This window comes from Solanum dulcamara, chromosome 4 (genome assembly GCF_947179165.1).
Source record: "Solanum dulcamara chromosome 4, daSolDulc1.2, whole genome shotgun sequence".
In the NCBI taxonomy this organism is placed as follows: Eukaryota; Viridiplantae; Streptophyta; class Magnoliopsida; order Solanales; family Solanaceae; genus Solanum; species Solanum dulcamara.
In genome coordinates, this window is record NC_077240.1 from 4,944,046 (window position 1) to 4,958,452 (window position 14,407).

Genomic DNA, 14,407 nt, shown 5'->3' on the forward strand with positions numbered 1-14,407 from the left:
CATTTTATAAAATTATTTTTTACACATGAGTCAATTATGATTCGACCACGTTAGTAAAAATATGATCTCTTATAAAATGGTCATATAATTAAAAAAAAAATTGTAAATGGCCTATAAAACTATTCGTCCTTTTTGGGGATAAACAGCAGCAAACCAATGTGTCAATAATAAAATAGCTAGTAGAATAAATGAAGTGATTGTTAATAAACCAAGCTCTTGTTAAACATGAAAATCATTAAAAATCCAACCCCTCAATTACAACTAACGACTCCCCAGTAGACAAATAGTATCCGATTAGTCGAATAAGCAATTGTTTCACATAACCTGCATTCGATATTTTAATGCCACTAAGAAAATCAGAATTCTAAACAAAATTAATTTCAGAAGAACCAAAGTATACAATATGACAAAAGAATCATAAATTACTTTTTGATGTAGCTTATACAGTACTCATTCTCAAACAATGTCTCTGGTTTGGACATGCTAAGCCAGCTATTTTTTGCAGCTACAAGGAGCAATACCAATTGACAGCAAGCTCCTAGCCTATTATACAATATTCATGAAGCCTATCATACAGAAACAACTTCCTCCAACAAAATTGTCAACTTCTCAGCACTTGGAGCATGCCATATAATACAGCTGAAGACGCTTTGCATCTTTTAAACAGAGAGGTGTTTTATTATCAACGAAGAAGTGGTTTGAGGTGGAAAACTTGGCAGGCTGGCTTATAAGATCTCTTGGATGCTGCTTGTTCAAATTTCTTAGTTACAGGTTCATTCTCTTCTAAGCTGGTTTGAATGAAAAATCTAATCCACCAGGATGAGCTCCGCAATTTGGCCTGCATAGAGAGAAAAATAAGCAAGGTAAAGTTTTCATGCTTCGCAAAAGAAGAGAACAGGATTAAATTAGCTAACACCATTACTCTCTGCAATGTGAGCAGTTAGGGAATTATCAGCAAATAGAGGATCCCATGTAATTAAAACCAAGACTCTTACTATAAATAGCTAATCATGACTCCATTATGTTGCAATTGAACCATCGGTATTCAATCTCAAGGAAACATCAATTACAGTAGCTATAATATTTTAAAGACCTTTTAGATACTTGAACAAGTCAAGTTGCATGGAATAGAACTGGGGAGTTAGGTGTGAGTATAGCATACACAATGGAAGGGTTAGCTATGGTTTAAGCAAAGATGTCCTATTGTTGATGAATACTAAATCTACACATAGATAGATAACTAATCACCATCAAATTTTGTTTTTTGAAAATGAAATCATCATCAAATTTTATTTTTTGAAACTGAAATCATCATCAAATTTTAATTATGCGCTACAAAGAAAAGATCAGATCATTCACTTACTGGCCGGCCAAATTTTGACAGCTCCGCCCCTTTAACCCTTTGCTGACCAGGATAACCTAAAAAAACACTCCAATATTTTAGATAAATGTTGAGTGGTTTTTATTAACCCTACATCAGTTTTACATCACCAGTTCTAAAATGAAAATCAGCTGATCCATTTAAGAAAATTGAAATGGCCAAAGTTCTTGGTGTTAACCGGATAAAATAACTAAACCATCGGCAGCCACCCTTGCCAACTCTGGAAGAGTTTTGTTAAGGTATCTTGGGGACAAGTAATCCACTGCATCAGATACTATGACAAGTGAGAACGACTTTGAACGGTAGGGAAGAGGAAACTTAATATCGGCTACGCGCACAATCCCTTTGTGAACAAGAGCCTTGCAGTTGCTATCAGTTTCATCCAAATCGTATGGTTCAATCCCCCAAGCTTCAGTGTCCTCTTCTTTTAATAGTTTAGAGACAACTGAACAAGTGTCGGGGCCTACGTGCAACACTTTCCGCATGTTATCCCCATATGCTTTCTTCAGTACAGGTAATGCTCTGTGAAGTTCAGCTGTGCATGAGGTACCACCTAACAAAGTTGTATGCAAAACAAAAACAATATAAAGTCCAACGACAATAACTAAAATTTTCCATTGCCAGCAATAACAAAACAATTACGGAACAGAGAGACTAACAATTAGTGTTTGGCTAAGCATTTCTTAACAGCCAGTAAGATTAACATTGACAAATTCCTAGTAGTTACACTGAGCACACATTATAAAAATGTGAAATAGAGCCTTTCATAAAAAACACCATGTCATGGATCTACTTACAGTGAAAGACTGCAAGCATTAAAGAGAAAAGAAAATATTTGAATAATGCTATTCATCCCACATAATGATACACCTAGAGGCTATTCATCCCACATAACGATACATCTAGAGGCTAGAGAACCACGGCAGCAAGATCATCATTATGCCCTAATTACAGACTCTTGGTTTTATTTTCTTTTTCTTTTTTAGTAAGGAATACTCTAATTACAGTCTTTTACATCAGTTCCATTGGAAATAGGAAAACTTTCTAGCAACTAGGTCATACACTGTCATGCCGGCAAAATGCAAATTTGATTCAGTTTAATTAGATGGTTACCTTCAAGTCTACTAAAAGCATCTGCTGCACTCCTTCCACCTATCAGAGAAAACAGTAAAGAGTTCATAATTCAGAAGACATAAAAGAATAACCATGTGCAATAGTCCTAGAAAATAATGATAGAGGAGATCATCTTCATCCAGAATCATATGATCATGAGATTATATGATAGCATACACAACTGCTTAGCCCAGCACACGATCATTAGAAAGAAATATATGGCTACGAACCTGAACTATGATACACGTAACCAATGATCAGCAATGCACCCTGAAATTTACATAAAAGTGATCATATCAATGGCTATTATAGGATTGGGATCATTTAACAAGATCCAAAAATTAAGGTTTGGATCATTTAACAAGATCAATCAGCAACAATGTATCAATACTTAAGAGGAATAGCACTGAAAAGGAAACAGAGATGCCAATGCAATAAGAAATGAGCTCTCATTAATGGTAAAAGACCCATGAATTGAGTGATAGATAGCATGCTGATTCAACAAGAGTGAAAACGAAAATATATATGTGGAATAACATATATCTAAGTAAAATAAACATATTTTACCATCAGGTAAGGTAGCATTTACTTTGAGTGGCATTAAGCATAAGAGATTGAGAACCATATGCCAATTAAATCAAGTACTCCTATGTCTTTGAAGGGATTTTGCTAGTCCCTCATGAGATTGCTTTACACTAAACCATACAAGACAAACCCTCAGTTGTATTGGCTTCTTTGAACCTACTTTTTCATTTCTTCTTTAGCTTCTCAATTTTGGGGATGAATTGATTGGATACTCATAGAGAGCTTGCAAGACAATACACATCTAAAAGGCATGTTTATGAGTAATTCCCCAGTAATTGTGCTGCTTCATAGTAAGTCCCTTCAGTTATTCCCAAAAAAAAAAAACTATAATAAGCCCCTTCTCCTACCAAATTTGAGGGTGTGACAATTTTTCATGATTTTGCTTATCTTCAAAATGAACTCTAGTTGCAATTGCAAAATGTGCTTGCAAGGAAGTAAATCCTTTTAAAGAGAACTGTCAAGTTGCAGATTCTTTGTTGTTACTTTGCTCTTATGATGAAATTAATCTCCTTGTGATATTCTAGATAACCAAACCCTTCATATGAAAAAATGTCAAACTTTATTAGTACTAAGTACAGCATCAAAGGGCAATAATAACAAGAGAGATTGACATTTACCACAACAAGTCCTAAGGACAATAAAGGAGATGGACGTGATTTGGGGTGAAAGGAGCCCACAAATGGAATGCTCCCAGTATCAGTAAGACGGCGAGTTGGCCTTCTTGACATATTGACGAGTAGTAATAACTGAAGCATATACAACATTAATACAAGTTAATAATAGGTTATGACTGCTGTTCAAAAGTTAATTTCAGTTAATGAGAACAGCAATATAAGTGGCACTACTACAACAACAACATACCCAGTGAAATCCCACAAGATAAGTGACACTACTAAATGAGGCAAAAAGAGATGTGAGGTATAAGATGTTTTCGGAAAGATTGGAGTAATAATAAGCATTCTATGAAAAAAAATTGTTGTATATTGTACAAATAGCCATAGAAGAATTTCGACAGTGGAAATGACTTGATAACATTAACTCCCCTATGCCTAGATACATTTAACATTCGGTAGTACTGAAATGCACAACAAGCTGGTTCTTTGTAACAGTATACATAAGCAAATGGAAATAGATCATAGATAAGAATTCTCTCTTCAGCGCTTTGTAAATGTTCAAAGTTCATACGGGACATTCAACTTACAGGAACAACATGTTAATAGATCCATATCTATTTGATCGAAAGATGAAAACTATTTGTTACGGTTGTTCAAAGTTGGGGATTTCAATGTTATTATCCAAAATCATGGCGGACGTAGTATTTGTGCACTGGATGCTGCCTGAACCTTATATAGAGACGACCTTTTTTAGAAATGGGTGCAGTGGTACTGTGCAAAGTAACTTAAAATCTCGGATACGCCTCTTTCTAACATGTCTATTTTGAAATTGGAATGTAATCTTCTACGTTCTAACTTAGTAATAATCCCAAGAAAAACTTGTTGCAGTAATTTCTTATATAGTAACTTTTTCATAAGAAAAGAAACAAGAAAGGGGAGTGGATCCTCTGAATCTCTGCCTAAACAAGGAAAAGTTGGAAGTTAAACAAAGCATATATTAAAATCAAAATTAGTAAACTAAACACTGCTCCAATTTCTCTGTACTTCACAATTTTAATTCAAATTTAAGCTAAATTGCAGCTCTTTTACTAAATTGCTTCAAATAGTAGTGAATCTTCAGAATATCAACTAAGAATCAAACTACATTAAAGCAAAAACAATTCCCCGAACACACTTCAAAGTTAGTTAATCTTCGTAAAATCAATAAAGTATATGAATGAACTGAACAGAATCGAACTAAATTTACTGCACAAACATAGAAACTAAAGACTTCAACTCTATGAACTGGGTAACAATGGAGTTACTTTCGGGTCGGGTTATGGAGCTACCTGGGTTGAAAGATCAGTGTGAAGCGAGATCGAGATCTTGAGGATGAAGGTGGGATCTGGATCTGCTTGCTTTGGGTTTACTAGTAACTGTGTCGTCTGTGTTGGGGAATCTTTTTAGAGGGAAAAATAAAATACTTCTTCAACTTTATGCCATAGCCCAGAGATAATGTTTTTTTTTCTTTTCTTTTCTTTCCTTCTCTTTATTAGTATTTTGTTTGTTAACATATGGAAGTATTGGGCCTGTGTGGATCATTTTCGGGTTAGGGGTTCTGGACCGGTAACAGTTCAAAACTCGATGGAATGTGACATATCGGCCCAACACTGGGCCTTGATTAATGGTTTCTGGATTGGATCTAACCACTAAGGTTTGGAGCTCCTAGATAATTATCGTCGTGGAGTTTCAAATTTGAAATGCATAAAAATCATGCTTATTTTGGTTGATCTATCGTTTCTTGCACATTCTTTAATGTCTAATTAGACATAAATCTATAAGTTTGTTTTTTATGATAAGATAAAAGTATTGATTATGTTTCGATAAAATCGAATTAATAAAATATACTGAATTGTTTTATGATGGTTAACAATCAGCAAATATTTTAATTTTTTGGGGGATCAATGTGAGTATTGTAGTTGAAGAAGTCGGGTTTCGATCCTTATTACAGTAATGTAGTTCAAAATAAATTTAAAATATATAAAATTCAAAGATTTTCAATGAGATTATTGTATCACGCAATGTACAAAGATAATGGATTGTTGTGAAATTGATGAATCTAAATGACTGCAAAAAAAAATAATTAAAATTTCAATACTAAGAAGACACTAAAAGCAGGTACCTCTTCGTCGATGTGTCTGCTTCATTCTGAGAATATTTTTAGAATTTCAAACCTCATATTGATGTGTCTGCTTCATGTCAAGAGTATTTTTGAAATTTCAATGTCTATACTTTAAAAAAAAATGCTTTTCCGTTGATAGTTTGGTCTCGAAAAAAAATTGTCAAATAAATGCGACACAACATAAATAGCGTCATTAAATATTTGTCAAATAAGAATATGTGTCGTTTTTTGAAACTGACTAAAAAATATGTCATGTAAATTGAAATAAAAAAGCTACATACAACCACTCTTAATATAATCTGTTGAATTCGTGTAAATACGAAACTTTGCATCTAGTAACAATTATGGGTGAACCACGTTCGTCAAATTACATCTAGAACAGTAAATTTGAAGGTGTGGAAAACATAACTTTAAGCTTTATTAATAGTGCTCGATGATTTTGTTTAACAAGATGAAAGTTGGGATATTATACTCAAAATTGGTTCTCTTTACCATACATTTATTTTCTGACACTGGCTTAAAGTACTAATTACAATGGCATTAGCCAACGCATAATCTAGGGAGAAGTAGATCTAGAACAATAAATAGAAAACATAAATTCCAGCCAACTTTCTTTTGTGATGTAATGACCTATTTACTGATTTAACTAGCTCGTTTTAACTTTTACTAACTCATTCAGATTTGTTATAATTTGTCCGTTAATTAATTACTCCCGTTAAATTTAAATCTGTCAAGTTCCCAAACATGTCATTATTAAATTATTTCTTTCAGACTAGCATAGGTTACTTGTCCGTTTTGAATTATTAAATAGACCATGTTCCATGTTACAACTTGAATAGGATATGCTTTGGGCCCTATATATTATAACTAAATCGCAACAGATATTACGTGAACCCAACATTTTATGTATAGTCCCACCAGAACAGATCCAGCTTTTAGTGACGAAATGACAATGACCATTATTAAGTGCGTACATTACATTCTTAAACATACTTAAATAGTTAACAATTAATTAATATGAGTGAATCAGTATCAATATTTGATTCTGTAGTTCAATAATATGTACTTTACCTAGTTGGGTCGCAGCTGTCATACACGTCAGAGGATCATTACTAAGAGATCAGTATTAAAATCAAAAGTTTGAGGTGCTGAGATTTGGCCAAAATAATAGAAGTAATATATAATACTATGGTAACCACTAAATAAACGAAAGTGCATACTACTAATAGTAAATCCGAACTCGTGTGGAATGGGACATTAGCAGGGATAATATTAATCAATTATATTACATACCCCACCATAATTATTTTTTTAAAAATAAAATAAAAAAATACGATGCATGTAGATCTGTGGATAGTGAGCATGATAAAAATGATATTTTTTGTGTATAAGATTGGAACTCTGTAATTAAGTGATGTAGATTCCTTGATAACATTATGAGCAAATATATAATTTTTTCGGCATCAATTTATGTGATACTTATTGAGTTTTGAGATTTAAATTTTTTTTATCATAAATTTTTAATATGTTTTTTTAAAATATTTTAAATTATAAATTATTATGACTTATAATATTTATTAAATAATTTTTTAAATATGTAAATATAATTATTTTTTTTAGATTTCACGTGTGAGTTCACAATCAAACTAAATAGGATTAACTCTAAAATCTAAACTATGCCATATAAATGAGTAAAACATTTTCTAAAGAAAGAAGAAAGAGCATCTATAGGAGCATCTAAAAATGGTGACTAGAAAAAGTAGGTACTTTCCCAATTGTTTGATTAACTTTTTAATAAATTTTAAATTTACATTTATAAAAATAGAAAAGTTACTACTTTTTGATAAATTACTAAGACTATAGGTAAGTCACACTTTTCACATCTTTATCTTCTTGACTTAGGTGGATTTTTTTTAACATAATAAATATATATTTTGCGCTAAAATTATTGAATTCTACGGCAGGCAAAATGCTGGCGTTTATTTTTTATTTTTTAAACTCCATGTAATCTGGTACTCCTGAACTCCTAATAACTTTGCGATATTCTGAAGAAAAAGGAAAACAGGAGTAAAGTTATAAAAAATTGTCAGAGATAAAGTCATAAACCGACAAAATAAAATAAAAAAGAGCAAAATATGTGTAAGATTTTTTTTTTTATTTCCATCAATTATATGAAATATCAATAGTTCAGCTGCATCACTATCATCTTCTCTTCCCACGCTAACACGTCACCTTCACGATTACTTCACTTTCCTACCGTAGCCTCTCTCCGGCGAATACCTATCCATAATCTCCCACCGTAGTAGCCGTATTTTCTGCTGCCGGCGAATCTCACTTGTCAAGCATTTTTTTTATTCATAAAAAATAAAATAGAGTATATACTATATATATACCTTCCGTTTCTCCAAATTACCGTTTCGATTCTTATAGGAAAAACGAGGAAATTGTGAACTCTGAAAGCTGTTGCACTGTTTCTGCTGTTTTTATTAGGCACGCTTTTTTTGTGTAAAGTTATTTTGGAGGAGATATAAATTTGGGGAGTTTAGAGAATGGAGGTGATTGAGTACCGGCTTGTGTTTCTCTAACATTAAAGTTTTGAGGTTTTTGAGGGTTACACAGTTGGTGGAGTTGTTTTTGGATTTGTCTTTTTTGGGAAGAGACGGTGAATGGCGGTGGAGTATAGATGTTGCGAGACAGGGTTCTTCATACATATTTTGGTAATTGTTTTTCTGGTACTTTTCGCTGGGTTGATGTCTGGCCTTACGCTAGGACTCATGTCACTCAGTCTAGTTGATCTGGAAGTGCTTGCCAAGTCTGGAACTCCAATTGATCGTAAAAATGCTGGTATTGTTTCGTTTTGCTGTTAACACTGTGGCGGTGTGTCTGTTGTTAAGTTAATTTTGCTCTGTTGCTGACTTTGGCTGCTTTTATGGTATGTGATGAAGTGGATTGGTTAGTTTGATTCCTTTTATGTATATTGTGCGATAGCAAATACTGTCTATTTTAATGAATGTTTTTGGATTTTTCCAGATTATAAACTCAAGATCTTTGACCAATAAATTTTGTTTTCTTCAGCTTACATATTTTCATAATCCGCTCTGTGAGAGAAGAGAGAGTAGCAGTCAATATGCTTAGACTTTGTATGGACTAGGGACCAACCAAATTATCAGCTAAGAAATGACTTTTTTCTTTCTTGAGTAAACTATGAATCAATCAAAGAATCATCTGTGCTGCCATCCAAAAATAGCTGGGGCCAGTTATATGAATTCTCTGAACCAACTTTGCTGAATTTGGGCTTATTTCATTCCAATACTAAATAATTTTTCTTTAAATGCAAATTAGGAGTTCGATCTCATAAATAATTTCAATATTAGTTGGAGTAACCTTGAATGCCAAACTTAAATTTGTTGTGATACTGCTTGTCCACACATAATTTGTGGTTGCTTTTAGTTAGATGATCTGGAAAAGAGGGATTTTGAGAATGTTGAATTGAAAGCGAGAGAGCTAGTCTGCAATAGGTGGTTCTATCTGCTGTCAATAGGCTGTAGAAGTAGATGATACTAAATATTGTCTTAAAGGTTTGAAATAATCTGGTGGCATTGCATCACAGTGATTATTTAGGGAATTATGGTTTCACAATTCTTACTTTTGTCTTGACAGAGAAGATCTTGCCTGTTGTCAAAAATCAGCATCTATTGCTTTGCACTCTGCTTATTTGCAATGCTGCTGCTATGGAGGTATATATGCAAGATTATGATTGCATGTTTTAACAAGCAATTCTTGCATTATTGGGATATTTATTTAGCTCTTAAATTGTGTGATAACCTTTCAGGCACTTCCCATATTTCTGGACGGCCTAGTTACTGCTTGGGGTGCTATACTGATTTCTGTCACGTTGATACTTCTGTTTGGTGAGGTGAGGATTTTATTTTGTTGACTATGCTTGAAAACTGTCTAAATCAGGACATGGATTTAGGGATGACACTTGGGTGGAATGGGTATTCCCGTGCACCCACCTAGATGGGAAGGGAAATAGGGTCTCATATGGTGTGTGCGCCTCCCTACCCTTTGTGGAATTATCTACACCGAATTTATACACGTGGGTAACAAATTCAGTTTATACTTCTGTTTGGTGAAGTGAGGATTTTATTTCGTTGAGTATATGCTTGAAAACCGACTAAATCAGGACATGGATTTAGGGATCCCACTTGGGTGGGATGGTCGCTGGTATTCCCGTGCATCTACCCAGATGGGAAGGGAAGGGAAGTAGGGCCCTGTATGGGGTGTGTGCCTCCTTGCCCTTTATGGATTTATCTACACCGAATTTAAACACATGGGGAATGAATTCACTTTAATTACGTGATGTAATTCTTTAGGATAGTCCATGCCCTTTTCTTATTAGGGATCATTAGTTTTCTCCCAAGTAGCTTTATGATTATTTAATACTTTGGGATGAAGTTGTTGGCACTCCCTCCCACTCAAATAAGTGCAATTAATTCTATTCAACCTTTTGAAGGAAATATATAGTAAGAAACTTCTGCAGCGTTGTTGGGCAAACGAGCTTCTGGGTTTGGGATTACTTTCTGCCCCTCATTACCATCCATGGATTGTTGCCTTTAAGATGCCATTAGGCTTACTTGGCAATCTCGGTGTCATGTAAACAAAGTCCTGTTGAAAAATGCTTCTTATTCCTTGTTTAATGAAGAAGGAATTTGATAAAGACGAATTGTTCTAAAAACACAATTTAGCAAGAGTTCAGATGTATTACTTTTCCTTAAAAGCAAAAGAATTAATCTGTTTGGTGAAACCACATGATGAGTTTATATGTGTTGCTTTTTTGTCAGTTTCAAGAGAATTTACATGTGCTGTTTTCTATTGTGTGGTTGAGCAGATCATACCACAATCTCTTTGCTCAAGATATGGACTTGCCATCGGTGCAGCTACAGCCCCAATTGTTCGTATTCTTGTTTGCATCTGTTTTCCTATTGCATATCCAATAAGCAAGGTAGCAATGATTTATGTTAACTTTCCATCTAGCTGAAAGTTGTCTTTCTGAATTGAGTGCCAATGTATTCTAAGTTCGATTATCAAATGTTAGCTTTGGGATGGTAGTTGTTTGTTTTATATTAGTAGCTCATTTAGTTGCTGTGATTTCCAGTTGTTGGACTTTTTGCTGGGACATGGAAATAAAGCTCTTTTCCGACGAGCTGAATTGAAAACTCTAGTAAATTTGCATGGGAATGAGGTAATAAATTGAAGCAGCTATGTTGTTGATTCAGTTATGTGCTTGTGCTTCTAACACATTGCCACATAGATCTAGCTTTTTTTATTTCCTGTATCATCTAATTGACTTATTGCTTCCTTAAAGCCACTTGGATTAGAATTCTACTTGGTTTTCGATCTAGAGAATCTGTACTGCTAAACCACTTGATTTAGGATTCCTACTTACCATGTGTTGATTGTTTTATATTTCTAATACTGTGACTTCCTTGTAACAGGCTGGTAAAGGTGGAGAGCTTACACATGATGAGACGACAATAATTGCTGGTGCTCTTGAGCTGCATGACAAGACAGCTAGTGATGCGATGACCCCGATATCTGAAATCTTTGCCATTGATATTAATGCGAAGCTGGACAGGTTTCTATATCTTTTGATGTCATTATAGATTAATGTATCACTGCCTTTTCAGCTGCTTGATACTCTATATTCCCCTATTTATGTACAGGAATCTGATGAACTTGATTTTGGAGAAAGGGCATAGCAGGATACCAGTCTACTATGACCAACATACAAACATAATAGGGTTAATTCTGGTAATTATTGATTTATTTGTGCAATTTCCCTTAACGTAGTTGGAAGCATTTTCTTCCCTAATTTAGGCACAAAATAAGACAATTCCTTTCCACGAACTTTGATTTCACTTCCTGCTTGTTGCCACGTTTGAATGATCTTGTTTCTGTGTTTCATGAACCAAAAAACTGTTATCTAACAAATCCTCCAGTTACTTTCAATTTCTGGTTTAACTTGAATCGTGATTTTGACTTTGTAGTGACTCCGTATGTTTCTATGAACCCATAAACTGTTAGAACTTTGTTTGGAGAGAAATATCACTACTACTTAAAAGTTTATGGAAAGTGTCCTCCTAGGTAGCTGCTTCTGGAACTTTTAGGGCTTGTGATTTCTTTTCCCCTATCATCATTTCTTAATTCATTTTTACCCAAGACAAAAATGTGGGGTGATACATTACCAGTTTTTTTACTAATAATAATTTCCCCACATGGTTCAAAAACTTCCAATTTCCTCAAAGAATTCAGTTGAATAAGTTCATCTCCAGTCATGAAATGCTTGAGATTCTGCCTCAAGTGTTGAGATATGCAATGTTTTCTCATAACTCATCATGATAAACTCTGGCTAAATCAAGTTCTTAAATACTAAAAGTCTGTCTCTGATTTAAGTGGATTCTCAGAGTTAAGCTTGCTTTTGCCTTGTCTTTTCATGTGTGTAGTTAATTGTACTCATCCACCATCTGCCTATATCTATAAACAAGTCTATGTTCTATTTTCGTCATTAATGCCTACTTGTTTTATGACATTGTAGGTTAAGAACTTGTTGACTGTCCATCCAGAAGATGGAACTCCTGTGAAGAACGTTACCATCCGAAGAATCCCAAGGTATATGTTATATCTCAAGTGTTGGAGAACCGTCAAGTTTTTACATGGCTGCAAAAGCAAATTAGTCTTGTGCTTTCTCTGGTTTATGGTTGCTGCTTTCTTTGGTTTTTTGATTGCTGCCAGCATATATTTAACTTTTCGTGATCAGTTAGCAGCATATCTTTAATTTAAATTCAAGTTCTTTTTGCCGTCTTCTTTTCAGTAATTCAGATTCTTTTGGCATGTAACCTTCTTGTGTTCTGTTCAGCCTAGAGCTGAAATTCATTGTAGTATAGCACAGTTGAAATTCTTTTCCATGATATATTTCACCACATCTCTAACTTCAGTGCTTCCAAATTGAATGACATTACTCCATTCAGTGAGAGTTGGTTCTACCGGTATCTTCACTGAAATAAAAAAATTATTTGCTTTTATTTGAAGTTTGTTTTTTAGGAAGATGGATAATTTCACTTCTAAAAATATTTGAAAAAGCATTGATGAAATTGATATTGATTGGCTCATGAAAGTGAACATGATATTCAACTTCAATCTAGACTGGGCAACTTAAATGCTGTCCATGGTAGTGTCATGTGTATTCAAGATGAAAATATTTTAGTCTTGTGTGTTATGTCCTCCAACCTTTTCTAAGAATGGAAGTCCATCTTGTTTTGTATCAATGATGCTGCATTCATTTTAGGTTGCAATTACTGTGTGATGATTGTTCTTGAGCTTCCAGTATCCCTCATAAACATCTTCATGATTTCTGTTCTTATGGTGCAGGGTTCCTGATTCTATGCATTTGGATGACATCCTGAATGAGTTTCAGAAAGGCCATAGCCATATGGCTGTGGTAGTAAGACAGTGCAAAGATGATATGGATCAGCCTGCTAGCAAATCCCCTGCAGAGAGTACATTTTGCCTGCTGGGCTTAATTTTCTTTTATCTCATGTAAACCTCCTTTAATTTGGACACTCCACCTTCTCTTTGCTTTCCAGATCCCGTGAAAGATGTCAGGGTAGACATTGACGGTGAAAAGCCCCCCCTAGAGAAGAGTCTGAAGACAAAGCGATCATTGCAGAAGTGGAAGAGTTTCCCCAACAATGGAAATGCTTCATTCAAAAGTACTAGGAGCAAAAAGTGGACAAAAAATATGTACGCGGACATTCTGCCAATAGATGGAAATCCCCTGCCAAAACTCCCAGAAGAGGAAGAGGTTGTTGGAATAATAACTATGGAAGATGTTATTGAAGAGCTTTTACAGGTAAAACTTAATACATTTGCTATTGTATGTTGAGCTTTTATATTTTAATGCTTTTCTAGACTTCTGCAGCTCGAAGGTATCTAAATGTCAATTCTGTTTTTTTTTTTTGTGTGTGTAGGAGGAAATCTTTGATGAGACGGATCACCACGAGGAGGATTCATGATCGTAGTTATGTTATAAACAATGTATAATTAGAAATTTTTTGATGTCTTATTTAAGAAATATATTTTACTGGACTTCAGAACAACTATAGTAGAACATTCTAAACATTTTGTACAAGACTTGTGTTTACTGAGGAGAGACGTAGCTTCAAAAAGGTTCCGAGTTTTGCCGTGTATAACTTAACGGATGGCTAATGTGGGAAATTTTCAAGGTCGTATGTTTTCAAGAGTAAACTACTAAAATAGTGAAACTCGATCGTGCTGCCAACTGCTCAGTTTTCGAGGGATAGTATAAATTGCTGTTTGATAACAACTTGCATATTAGCAAATCGCTCTCATGATTAAGAACTTAACATGGTGTTTACAGTTGAATGACTTCTTCTAAAAGGTCGTATAGACTTGTATAATATATGTATGCATATTTATTTATGAACTCCATGACACTGTCCTAGACTTTGTGAAGGAGACTGTTCAATCTCC

General features: G+C 34.3%; 2 protein-coding genes across 3 annotated transcripts; one reads left to right on the forward strand and one right to left on the reverse strand.

Moving 5' to 3' along the window:
- Positions 1–397: 397 nt before the first annotated feature.
- Positions 398–5,204, reverse strand: LOC129885669 (probable pectin methylesterase CGR3). Its single transcript, XM_055960036.1, has 7 exons — positions 5,022–5,204; positions 3,697–3,825; positions 2,725–2,764; positions 2,495–2,533; positions 1,560–1,934; positions 1,364–1,419; positions 398–838 (listed from the first exon to the last, which is right to left on the reverse strand). The coding sequence occupies exons 2-7, from the start codon at positions 3,805–3,807 to the stop codon at positions 683–685; spliced, it is 777 nt and encodes a 258-aa protein (XP_055816011.1). The 5' UTR covers positions 3,808–3,825; positions 5,022–5,204; the 3' UTR covers positions 398–682.
- Positions 5,205–7,850: 2,646 nt separating this feature from the next.
- Positions 7,851–14,321, forward strand: LOC129885670 (DUF21 domain-containing protein At2g14520). 2 transcript variants are annotated; one of them, XM_055960037.1, is made up of 11 exons: positions 7,851–8,698; positions 9,515–9,591; positions 9,687–9,770; positions 10,746–10,859; positions 11,013–11,099; positions 11,353–11,492; positions 11,581–11,668; positions 12,453–12,526; positions 13,286–13,413; positions 13,501–13,766; positions 13,885–14,321. In XM_055960037.1, exons 1-11 carry the CDS (start codon positions 8,521–8,523, stop codon positions 13,927–13,929), a joined length of 1,281 nt encoding a protein of 426 aa, XP_055816012.1. In that variant the 5' UTR covers positions 7,851–8,520; the 3' UTR covers positions 13,930–14,321. The 2 variants fall into 2 exon arrangements, with proteins under 2 accessions (XP_055816012.1, XP_055816013.1); XM_055960038.1 differs by lacking the exon at positions 7,851–8,698 and adding an exon at positions 8,713–8,786.
- The last annotated feature ends 86 nt before the right edge of the window (positions 14,322–14,407 follow it).

Bases quoted from the DNA above. Each gene is read 5' to 3' on its own strand.
- LOC129885670 (XM_055960037.1), top strand. From the start codon at position 8,521: ATGGCGGTGGAGTATAGATGTTGCGAGACAGGGTTCTTCATACATATT. The intron at 9,771-10,745 runs GTGAGGATTTTA...GTGGTTGAGCAG, and splicing joins TGATACTTCTGTTTGGTGAG to ATCATACCACAATCTCTTTG. The intron at 12,527-13,285 runs GTATATGTTATA...CTTATGGTGCAG, and splicing joins ACCATCCGAAGAATCCCAAG to GGTTCCTGATTCTATGCATT.
- LOC129885669 (XM_055960036.1), bottom strand. From the start codon at position 3,807: ATGTCAAGAAGGCCAACTCGCCGTCTTACTGATACTGGGAGCATTCCA. The intron at 2,765-3,696 runs GTAAATGTCAAT...TGTAAATTTCAG, and splicing joins TGTCCTTAGGACTTGTTGTG to GGTGCATTGCTGATCATTGG. The intron at 1,420-1,559 runs GTTAACACCAAG...GTGTTTTTTTAG, and splicing joins TGGTTTAGTTATTTTATCCG to GTTATCCTGGTCAGCAAAGG.